General features: G+C 34.6%; 1 protein-coding gene across 1 annotated transcript in view; it reads right to left on the bottom strand.

Annotated features, from left to right (window-relative positions):
• Positions 1 to 6,866: 6,866 nt before the first annotated feature.
• LRRC9 (leucine rich repeat containing 9) overlaps positions 6,867 to 12,760 on the bottom strand; it is a gene marked incomplete at its 3' end in the record, with an annotated part of 95,248 nt that continues 89,354 nt past the window's right edge. Inside the window, exons 30-32 of the mRNA XM_082617428.1 lie at positions 9,491 to 9,635; positions 7,652 to 7,820; positions 6,867 to 6,906 (exon numbers count right to left, since the gene is read on the bottom strand). Of these exons, the coding sequence (XP_082473554.1) occupies positions 6,867 to 6,906; positions 7,652 to 7,820; positions 9,491 to 9,635 (354 nt within the window). The remainder of the gene's footprint in view (positions 6,907 to 7,651; positions 7,821 to 9,490; positions 9,636 to 12,760) is intronic.

Below are 12,760 nucleotides of genomic sequence, written 5' to 3'. Positions count from 1 at the left end.
ATTTCCATAAATATAATTAATACCTTCATATAAAATTTAATAATATAGTAATGCTTAAGTTTACTATAAATGAAAAATATTAGAACTTTCACCTAACTTGAAAAATTATTTAAGCATCTTAGTCATTGAAGGAACACACACAAAATACAAGCCAGAAGACAAAAGCAAAAATCACGAATCTTGGTCTTAAGCAACTTCCAAGGTTATATTGTCAATTCATTGTCACATTCTACACAGTTTTCTTAGCAACATTTTCTTTAAAATTGTAAATCATGCACAACTATCACCTGAGACACTATAAATCATTGAAAATAAAATTTTATTTCATTTATTCTGCTTACTAAAACAGGAAAGTATGTTAATACATTTAATAAAAGTTTTCCCAAAATGTAGAAAACAAATGTTCTGATTGACTTCCAGCTAATTAAAAAACTTAAGCCATCTGATTATTCCAAAGTATCCTATTCTGTGAGTTGCATGTGTTATCTAGACGAGCTTTCTTTTTCAAGTTTTTGTAATAGTACACTTGCACCTTTGCCATTAACTCTAAATTAGCCTTTTTTTGTTTTTGATTTTGGAGGATAGGAAGTTTGATATAAATAGTGTACTGGTTGCTATAGACCATAATATTAAATTGTTACAATTATATGAGACCTATATGTTGTATTTTTACTTGTATGTATCTGTGTATGTTTATGTGGTGTTAGGACCACCCCAAAATATGCCTCAATGGCATATTGATTATTTTGAATTAAAGTTACTTAAAACACGACTGATGCAAGAGGGACATATTGACCCCTCCTCTCTGTCTCTCTGAAGGTACGAACTAAATCTCCCATGTGAAATGTTCCCTCGCTGTACCTGGAGGCAAAAAGACATAGGGAATTCAGGGCCTAGAAGCTTGTATTAACAAACCTTGTTACTTCTTTACTAATTTACTACCCAAGCCTAAACTTTGCATAAATTCCTTACTAACTAAGAACCCAAACCTGAGTTTATTTATCCTGTCAAATCCTCACAAATTTATTTTTCTTCATGTAAAAAGATATAAAAGCTGCCTGCTTTTGGTCAGTCTCTGAACATCATTTTATGATCTTCTGTGTGCACAAAATTCAGCTGGTTTTTCTGCTGTTATCTGTCGTGTGTAAATTTTATTATTATTCCAGCTATAAGAACTCAAGAGGGGTAGAGGGGGAAATTTCGCCCCCTGTCCCGACTGATAGTTGCATGTATTCAGTAAATTCACGGATGTACACTATGTTGTTGCTTAAAAACTCCAGTGGTGGCAATTTAAAGACTATTTTGTTGCTAATAATGGCTTAATACCTAAAACTGAACAGAGTTGGTCACAAGGTAAATTAACCAGGGAAATATGCCAATTTTGACTTCATTTCAGTCCTATTGAATGACTGCATTCATTCTCTTTAGATTTAAAGCTCCTCATTCTACTGTTCCTCAACACTCTTTACAGAATTCCATCTTGCTTTTCACCTATATTTTAACAGTTTAACATAGATGGCTGGATCAAGTCCATTGTTCCAATTGTATGTAGCTTAAAAAGCTCTGCAGTATTTTCCTCTTTCCATTGTATCTGGCTTCTCTGAGTGCTCTGCTCACTGCATTTTACTCCTGTTCTCTCTGTTTTCTAAACCCCTTTATGCCTATTCTTTCTGAAGACACTTGTTCATCTGAGAGCTCAAATTGACTTCTCCTCATTCTATTTTCTTAACTAAAAATGCACCATTAAGGTTGATTGAAATCATTTAAAGAACTGCATTAAAAAATGAAAGGCTATAAGAAAGTAGGCTACAGTGTTTGTAAATACCTGTTTTCAGCCAAATTGGTAGGATGAAATAAGAAATAATTGAAAACTTAAAAATGTTATTGATATATTTTTTACAGATTAGTCTTTTTTGGTTGTTCTTTAAGAAACATACTTGTAAAACATTTGGGGGCAGGGAGGGAAGGGAAGGTGTTATGTTGTAATTAAAGATGAAACAAACAGTCAAAGAGTAGACCCAAACTACTAAAATTATTTAAAACATTTTAATGTTTTACAGTAAGCAATATGTAAAACATGCAGGTCCATGATTAAAATCTACAGCTTTTAAACCACATGGTCTTAATTTTTTTCTGTTTAAAATACAGATATTGTTGTTTAAAAATAAATGTAATCATAACGGTTTACAAAACTATAAACTGTAAATGATTTATTTAATACCATCACTAACCTTTTTTCCTATTTGTAATGTTTAAAAATGGAACTCTTGGGGCTTCCCTGGTGGCGCAGTGGTTGAGAGTCCGCCTGCCGATGCAGGGAATACGGGTTCGTGCCCCGGTCTGGGAGGATCCCACATGCCGCGGAGCGGCTGGGCCCGTGAGCCATGGCCGCTGAGCCTGCGCGTCCGGAGCCTGTGCTCCGCAACGGGAGGGGCCACGGCAGTGGGAGGCCCACGTACCATAAAAAAAATAATAAAATAAAATAAAATAATATAAATGGAACTCTGTTGGTATGAAATACTTTTAAGCATTTGGAAGTTCATTAGAATTATAAAATTAAAAACTAGAAGAAAATGTAGAATACTATTTGTGAAAAATACTTCACATCCATTTTCATTTTATTGTTTGATCAAAATGAAATGAATTTTTTTTTTTTTTTTTTGCAGTACGCGGGTCTCTCACTGTTGTGGCCTCTCCCGTTGCGGAGCACAGGCTCCGGACGCGCAGGCTCAGCGGCCATGGCTCACGGGCCCAGCCACTCCACGGCATGTGGGATCTTCCCGGAGCAGGGCACGAACCTGTGTCCCCTGCATCGGCAGGCAGACTCTCAACCACTGCGCCACCAGGGAAGCCCCTGAAATGTATTTTTAAAAGGTACCGAAATATGTTATCCCAATGGATTTTTATTCAGAGCATATGGAAATACTCTTATTTTTAATGATACAATATAAGGAAAAATATTCTAATTTTAAAATTAGCATTTCAGAATCACAGGACAGGTGATTACAAGACTTAGAGTGGCGATCATGTCAAATCACTATGTAGTACATCTAAAATGAACAATATTGTACGTCAACTATATTTCAAATTAAAAAAAAGAAAAAAAATGCAGTAATAGAGGAAAGTACAGAGAGATGAACAAGAGAAGTAGTTAAGCACTTGCAGGTTGTTCAAAAGTTCTAAGTTTTATAGCAGAGGAATTTTTAAAAAACAGCCAGTTTCTATACCAAAACAAACTGATAATAGATTCATTGAATAACCAACAGAACTCAAGACGTAAGTGCTTGCTTCTACTCTTATAGAACTATAAATAATTTACTTCTTTTTATGTAACATTTAATCAAAGCTAAGGACCTATAGCATGACTAACAGTAAGATCTAATGTTTTAAAACATTAAACACTTCTCATAATATAGGATAGCTTATGAATAAATAATGAGATGACACGTTACTTAAACATAAGGACTATTTTAAAACTAGTCATGAGTGCCTGCAAACACACACACACAGATCCACACTAAATATTCTATGCAAAAATATGTTCACAACCATAGTTAATTTTGTGTCAGTAGTAGAGAAATCAAGCAAATAATAAAGTTCTAATAAACAGTTATAGTCAATCTTCATAAATAGAAATCAGAAGATCACTTTGACATCATCTATATGCAGTTCAGCAAGGTAGGCTCCTTGTCTATAGTTAAAGTGCCCTAAATTTTAGCTTTCCAGGTTGTTTGTGGAATTGTCCTTTAATTTAAAACAAGTCATACAATTACGCATATGACTGCATGCAAAATAAATTTATCATGATATTTGCTGGAGGGCAAAGAACTAATTTTACTGCAGAAATTATGCATTTTCCCTAAGTTAAATACACTGAAAGAGAATGAATATATAGTTTACAGTTTTAACACACATTAGGGCACAACAACAGCTGATTAAACAGCACATTAGGAATAATTAAATGTCAGTTCATTTGTAGTAATCAAAAAAGCAATGAATTTAGAGTTGAAAAAATCTAGGATTTGGTGTGATATCTTTTCCTTTTAAGGCCAGTTTTTTTTGTTGTTTTTTTTTGTGGTACGCGGGCCTCACTGCTGTGGCCTCTCCCGTTGCGGAGCACAGGCTCCGGATGCGCAGGCTCAGCGGCCATGGCTCGCGGGCCTAGCCGCTTCGCGGCATGTGGGATCTTTCCGGACCGGGGCACGAACCCGCGTCCCCTGCATCGGCAGGCGGACTTTCAACCACTGCGCCACCAGGGAAGCCCAAGGCCAGTTCTTTTAAATCTATAAATGGAGACAGTACATGTCACATCTACTTCATAAGTTTGTTATTAGGATAAACCATGTAAAATATGGACTAGTGGTTTATAGTAATAAGCACTACCTGCTTGTTTTGTTACAATCGGTTGTGAAATGTATTATGAATAATTTAAAATTTCACACTTGGTGAATGATCTACTTAAAAAAAAATTTAGAGCAGATCTAAAGCAGACCCGTAAAAACATCTCTCATATTCAATTACATTTTCATTTGTTTTGTTGAATAGGAAGGGGATGAAGTTATAGCTACTGCTTTAAGAACTGCAGATAACCAACAGCTTAACCTGTCCAGGAGAGTATGTATCATCATCTGCTTTCATGGCAGAAAAACTTCAGAACTACTGTGCCAAATTATCTTAGTAATCATCCCCCTCATTGCATTTATATGGAATTATTGATTGTATATTTATATTTAAAATGTTCTTAAGGTTGAGTCAGTGTCTGTTTCTGTACAGCACCTAGCAATGCCTGTATACGTTTCGTATTTATTTATTTATTTATTTATTTATTTATTTATTTATTTATTTGCGGTACGCGGGCCTCCCACTGTTGTGGCCTCTCCCGTTGCGGAGCACAACTTCCGGACGCGCAGGCCCAGTGGCCATGGCTCACGGGCCTAGCCACTCCGCGGCATGTGGGATCTTCCCGGACTGGGGCTGAACCCGTGTCCCCTGCATCGGCAGGTGGACTCTCAACCACTGCACCACCAGGGAAGCCCTGTACGTTTATTCTTCTTCTTAGTGTTTGTTGCTATTAAATTACGTATCACAAATTTACTTTCTAGAACAAATTCGAATTAAATTAAAATTTTATAATAAAAATATCTCAAAATTGAACGTGTTCAAAAAAATCAAGTGACATCAAATATATTAGAAATGCATAGAAGAAAATAGAAGAAAATACATAGAAGAAATGTCTACAAGAAAAAAATGTCAAATGTTAAGTGGATGCTGGATAATAAGTTATGGTTTTCGTGCTTTATACTTTTCTGCTCTTGTAAATTTTTCTCCAGTGAAAACCTGTTACTTTATTTTTCCCATCCAGTTTATTATTTACAAAGACACTTTTTACTATAAAAGTAGCATATATTGAGCATTTCATTTATACATAATCATAAGAGAAAGAAAAGGCAAATGATGTCAAGTTAGTAACAAATAGTGAAGAGCAGCTGCTTATCACAACACTGTAATGAAAACAGTTGTCAGAACTAAAGGGCAACAAAGACATCTTCTGGACATCTTAAGAACTGCATGGTTCCTTTTTAAACAAAGGATCTTATTTCTACCTTAGAGTAATAGTTGTTTAAAAACCACACATTAAGAAGGGTAAAATCAATCTGTATTCGGTTTGAAATTTTAAATATTACATCATTAAATTACAAACATACAGTATTTAAAGAAGACACAAAATTGTTGCATACATATTGGCATTAGTTTCCAAAATATCCTTAAAACTATTTCCAGATTATAAAATACACATATTTTAGTAAAAATAATTTATTCTCATGTAAGGAACACATAAAATAATATGAAAATTACATGTAGCTTTGAACCACTACTTGAAAAATTTAAACAGAATACTTCATGAATCTTGGAGCCCATTGATAAAAAAATATGATTGGCAATTTAATCATTAATTTAAAGAACTGTGTTTAATAAATAATCAAATTCAAAGCCACATTTGATTTGTGATTTGTCCTAGTACTATACAATGTAATTATCAATATTTTAGAAAACTTATTTCCAGTAAAATATAATTGAGTCCAAATTTTAAATGTGTCGACTTATTTTGAACATGGGTTTATTTAGCCTAAAACTCATTTGTAAAATTATATCACTATGGGCACATTCAATGAATTGTGTATATGAAATACTATTCTTTTATTCTTAGAGCATGAATGGCTGGTTGCACTCATAGCCACCTTCAGGAAGTACTATTGATGCCTGTGATTTCCATCTCTAAACAATTCTTAGGGTGGACTCAGTTTGAGGCTATTTTTTTTGAAATATAGTCCTAAAAAACTAATCTGTATTTCAACTAGCAAAACTCAACTTGCTTTAGTAATAGTTGTGTTTGGTAAGAAATGTGTGCTTTAGCTTTAGGTAAGCCTAAATGAACAGATACTCTACAAATGAAAGTATGCTCATTTCCTAAAATTACCTTTTCTTAGTATCTTTATATGAGAAGCCAAAATGAGATTTTACAACTAAATGCTTCCAGTACCCCAGGACTAAACATTTGATTCTTTGAACTTTGTTTTATGTGACTTGTATCTTTTCAAATTGTTGTATGATATATTTCATGATTTTTCTAACATAGAAAATCAAATGAATAATTAAGATAACCATAAAGAAAGTTTAAGAAAGATGATATTAAATAAAATTCACCAAGGGTGATAGAGATTATCTTCATATGGAACTGAAGTGCTTCAGTAACATAAGTAACGTGATTATCTTATATTTTTTATTACCAACACTGTCTGCTAGTTTTTGCACAACTACTAAACAGAAATAGGTTTCTTGGTATATATTCATTTCTCTTTAGGCAGTTACATTCGATTTGATCTTGGAAGGTGTCTGCCAGGAATTCTGTCAGAAACAAAATATTTATGAGTCAAGTAATGGTGACAATTTCTTAATGGATCAGCTCACTTAAGGTAATTCTGCAGTAAATAATTTTTGTCTTTCATATGTGTACAATTTCAAAAAGACAACACAAGAGAGAATAATATCCTATTTTTGGCTATCTATAAATCAGGTTATCATGAGGATAAACCATTGATATCAAAATATGGTATCAATATACTACACTCACTAAATATATTCTCAGTGGGACACGACCGTTTATAGCAGAGAAGTCAGTACAGCAAGAACCAGGCTTAAGCTAGATCTGCTGCTAGGTCACTCTAATACATGCTCCCGAGATTGGCTACAAAGAAGCTAGAGGACAGGTATTAACTGGAAATCTGGGTGGACAGGTGTTGAGCAACAGAGTGAATTCTTAATGAGAAGTAGCATGTTCTTAGGCCTTCAGCTGGCCTCTAGGGCTAGGATCCAAACTGGAGGAAGGGCAACTGGGAATTACAAGAAGATTGAAGAATTTACATAATTCTCAGCCTTTGTGATTTCAGAGTTGAACTTATCTGTTGTTCAAAATATAAGTGAACTGCTTTGCATATTCAGTGATTAGAAGTGATGGAGAGAATACAATTAAAAGTAGTTCCCATAATAGTAGTTCCCAATTAATAGTTTCCTATTTCTATAGATGACAAGCAAATTTGGGAAGTTTTTTTTTAATGATGACAAGTGATATTAAAACACAGAATAGCTTTACCTTCCCTCATCTTGGTTGCTCTGGTATATTTGTGCACTTGGAGATGCCATATTCTGATGTGATAAAAGAGATGGAGAGAGATTTATCCCTCTGAGTTGCCGAAAAGCTATTTCTGCATGGATGCTCCGAGGATTACTTGTTAGAATCCCTGCATTCTTGTCTTTTTTGTCTGAAATTAGGAATTATGAAACAATGAAAAGCATTAATAATTAATAAGGTTTGGTTGTCCTTCAGTTGACTGTGTGCTATACATATTTCATAACATGAATTAAAAATTTTAAATAAAAATAAAAATTGGACTATATTTCTAGCACTTAATGCTGCTTAAATTTTTCTGAGCTAGTGGATCAATTTGATACCTTCTTGGTAATTTTTAAAAATATAAATATCCAGAGCTGTGTGCTATAATAAATGTATCGATAAAATGACCATACTTCTCAAAACAAAAATTGGGGCAACACAGTCAGAAAATAGGAAAGAAATAGGACTTTTCCAGAAAATCCTAAAAAAGTAGTTGCATAATGAATCTTAAAGAAAGATATCTGAGAAGAAAGTTATGGAAATGAATCCAGGGTTGAACTAATGCCCTCCCCCAAAGATACTGAAGACATTCCTGAAGATGACAGTGATGACACTGTACTATTAAGGAGGCTAATAACAATTTGGTATGTCTAGTTTTACTGATAGTTCTATCTACTGGACAAAAGCATTAAATTTCTCACTATGATTAAAATCTTGAAGCCATAAGTATGTAGAAGTATGAAAAATAAGTTAAACAAAAAATAACATCTTAGAGTAAATTATGTTGGATTTCTTTTAACTGAGTTTCCTTTAAAAATAATTGCATATTCTTAGTAGGCTTTTAGATCATTTTATTATTATTGTGATGTTCAGTTTTATTGTCTAACAGTAGTCTGAGGCAAAGTGGGATGTTAAAAAGAATGGAAGAGGTGAGCCCTCAGGGAAAGAGTAGCTACCCCCAATTTCACCAAAATGGTAGCCAGTGAAGATCTGGAATTAGAGAAAAGGCATGATCTAAGTCTGAATGAAAATGTATATAATAGAATGAAACATTTCCATGCCTTGTCCTTTTAATATACTCCCTTCCTTTAGAGAGCTACCTCTTGAAACACTTCCCTACTAATAGCTTCATGAATATATAAAATAATATTGTGGTTTGAAGGATGAAGTTTGATCTTCTTTCTGTAAGATACCCTTTGAACCCCAAGAGTCTGTTGTTACCAATATTTTTAAACCTCTGATTTCTACTTTTAGCAGGATGTACTACAGGTTTTAGTAGTCATTTGCTATGAAATACACAAAATGTAATAAAAGCTTTGAAAAGAAATGTCAAGAACAATTGTGCAAGTATCACAAAGTTCAAATTGCAAGCAAATGTGTAGTTACAACATATTAGTAGTTGAGTAGAACCAAAAAATACTATATAGGGCTTCTCTGGTGGCGCAGTGGTTGAGAGTCTGCCTGCCGATGCAGGGCACACGGGTTGGTGCCCCGGTCCGGGAAGATCCCACATGCCGTGGAGTGGCTGGGCCCGTGAGCCATGGCCGCTGAGCCTGCGCGTCCGGAGCCTGTGCTCCGCGACGGGAGAGGCCACAATAGTGAGAGGCCCGCGTACCGCAAAAAAAACAAACAAACAAACAAAAAAACTATAGATTCTTTGAACTCAGAATGGTCACATGAAACTTGAACAAACATTCAATTTTAGGAAATGTAAATGTAAAATATGCAATTTTAAGTAGTATTAGAAATCAAAGTGAGATTTTGTTTCAAATGAAGTGTTTTTGTTTTTTTACATTCACTCAGAAACTGTCAAAATACCTTCAACTTCAGGAGTTAAAGTGAAGTCAGATCCCAAGTAATGGCTAAATCCACCAGGCAGAATTACATTTGTTATCTTTATGGGAGGAGCTTTCACTTGGCCAAACGATCCACCATCCACAGGAGAGTTGGTAACAGGAATAAACTACATAATAAAAGAAAAGTTAAGAACGCCTTATCTCTAAAACTCAGATCAGTCGCCTTAGCCTTACCACAAGCCCCACCTGATAATCACCTTAAAATTTTTTAGGTCAGAAATTATATGCTTCCCTAAACTCAGAGTTTGTATGAGGCAAAAACTGTGAAACAGACAGATTTTTGGGCCCTTAACCCCCCTCATAACCTTATGTTCTGTTTTTTTCAGGCTGCATTGTACTCATTACAACAGTCTAGGGTGATGGCACCTCCCCATTCCAAAGAGTCTTAACAAGGTAAGTGTAGAATTAAGAAAACGAGAATTAAGCCTTTACCCCTTTGTGATACCTTTTCTTTTTTTCGGAACAGGAATTTCTAGGTGGTAAGAGTTGTATCTTCTACATCTTTGTGTTCCTCACATTACCTCACCAGGTGTCTTGCAGTTAATTAGTTTTTCAAAAACAAACAAGTAAATAAAATGAGGACTAAGAAAAGCATCTTATAACAATCACTTTTAATGAGTGTGCTAACTCTCTAAACAGTGTTTACATTTTATGTTAGTTGAGAATTATGTTAGTTGAGGCTTTTAAAAGATTTTCAGGAATCAGCAAATGGAGGAGAGAAGTATTTTAGGCTGGAGACTCTTGGTCTAGAAATTTATGCCTGCTCTGTCTTCAGTAAGACTGACCTTGTTTATACTTTAAAAAATATGAATTCTGAATATATGATTCAATTTATTTAGAGACACAGGCTTTTGCCATTTGTGTAAAATTACCCATTTCACTCATATTTCAGTAAATGTAACCAAAATGCAGCCTCGTAATGAGCACTAAGGTATCAGGCCTTTTACTAAAGCTGATCCCAAATTCCCTAATTCCTTCATGGGAGTTTCTTCCCATCATTAAACTAGAATATTGTCAAATTTTCTTCTGAAACCAGAACACCAAAATGTTCTGGTTTAAAGGACAACTTTAGATTTCATTTATTTCCTCTTTATTTGCTGTTAAAAAGAAAGAACAGCAGCAACTAAAACAAAGAAAAATACATTAGACTGAACTGATAAAACTTGAAAAGTATTCTGTTCTTGTGTCTTCTGAACAGCTAAATGAATAGCTCAATTTTTTTCTAGCCAGGAAAATAAAAATTATTATTGCATCTTAAAATAGATTTCTCTGAAATAAAGACTTCAAATACCCCCTTTATTTTACTAACCATATATAGATGAATTCTTTAAAACCCAATTTTTAAATAAAATATTTACATATAGAGTAAATGGAAAGATAATTAAATTCTTATGTACGGCACCGATTTGAATGGCAAGAATAGGTATCTAGAATCACTGAAGACAACATGGTAGTATAGAAGGGGAAAAAATCTTAGTTCACTATATGAGAAATAGAAAAGAATAGCCAACAAGCAAAACCTTTAGTGAAATAATCATCCATCACTGACTACAATTTGAGTTTATGTATTTTTTTTGCTATATGAAACTAATTAAAAAAATATATGGAAATTGGGATCTTTAAAGTTGCTCTAAGTGATTTCTTTATATGGAATTTAGTGAGTATTTATGAAGTTACATGGAATTTTTAAAATGTAGCCAACATTACCTTAAAATAGAATTTATAAAATATAATGTTACAATTTGTATAGGTCTCTCACTGGAGGCCTCACATATGTGGTATGATAGACAGAATAATGCCGCCCCCACAGGATGTCCACATCCTAATCTCTAAAACCTGTGAATGCTTTACGTGGCAAAAAAAAGGACTTTACGGGCATAATTAAATTAAGGATTTTGAGATGGGGAGAATATCCTGGATTATCTAGGTGGGCCCAATACAATCACAAGGGTCCTTATAAGAGGGAGGCAGGGAGGGTCAGTGTGAGAGAAGATGTGATGATGGAAGCAGAGGTCAAAGTGATGCCATTGCTGGAAAAGGGCCATGAGCCAAGGAACGCAGATAGCCTCTAGAAGTTTGAAAGGCAAAGAACAAATTCTCTCCTAGAGCTTCCAGAAGGTATGCAGCCCTGCCGATACTTGTGATTTTAGCTCTGTAAGACTGATTTTTTGGACTTACGACCTCCAGAATTGTAAGATAATAAATTTGCGTTGTTTCAAGACACCAAATTTGAGGTAATTTGTTACAACAGCAATAAGAGACTAAAGTTTCCTTTAGTTTTCCACTTCTGGAAGCAAGAAGTGACTTGCACATGGAATATAAGAGAGAAAGGGAAAGGAGGTGTAAATCATTGAACTAAATTTTAATTATTCTCTTTTTAAAGACTAGAGACGGTGACAATAATTCGGTAGATGACATTAGATGGTGCTGTCTCTTAGTTATACAGATTAGTAGTTAAGGTTTTTTTCACAAAGCATAGTTTTTAGAAAAACATTTGTAAATATAACCCATAAATGAACCAATTTCCTCTGCCTAATCTAGATAATCTTTATTAACATTGTACAGCTCTAAGTTTCACAGGTCTCTATAGCTATTTTGACCCATAATAGAATCCCCTTGGTTAATTTTTAAAAGTCAGGGAATAATAAGAATTAGATCTATAATTCTTAAAAAAAAATTTAAAACATAAAAGTACATGTGCCCACACATCTTTTGATGAAGGGTCAAGGCCTTTTCTTTAAGAAAGAGTCCATTGACTGGTATTTTATCTGATTGATAAATCCACCCTGAAGGGTTTTTGTTTTTTTTTTTTTTTTTTTTTTGTGGCACGCAGGCCTCTCACTGTTGTGGCCTCTCCCGCTGTGGAGCACAGGCTCCAGACGCGCAGGCTCAGCGGCCATGGCTCACGGGCCCAGCCGCTCCGCGGCATGTGAGATCTTCCCAGACCGGGGCACGAACCCCTGTCCCCTGCATCATCGACAGGCAGACTCTCAACCACTGCGCCACCAGGGAAGCCCCGACCCGTAAGGGTTTTACCTACAATTTCCAGTTTTGGTTTCATTAAAGTAGCAAGATTTCAACCATATGTGGAGAAAATTTGAACACAAGAAACTGTCTAGATTTAAAGAAATTTTCCCACATATTTGTCTGAATTTTTATAAATTTCTTCCTTATTTTGCAGGGTTTTTTCCTCCCAACCTAATTTGATATTATTTGTGTATGTGTAATCAAT

Source organism: Mesoplodon mirus (genome assembly GCF_964341445.2).
Source record: "Mesoplodon mirus genome assembly, chromosome: 4".
Lineage (NCBI taxonomy): Eukaryota > Metazoa > Chordata > Mammalia > Artiodactyla > Ziphiidae > Mesoplodon > Mesoplodon mirus.
The sequence above is the reverse complement of the archived record's forward strand: the minus strand, read 5'-3'. Positions and strand labels throughout refer to the sequence as shown.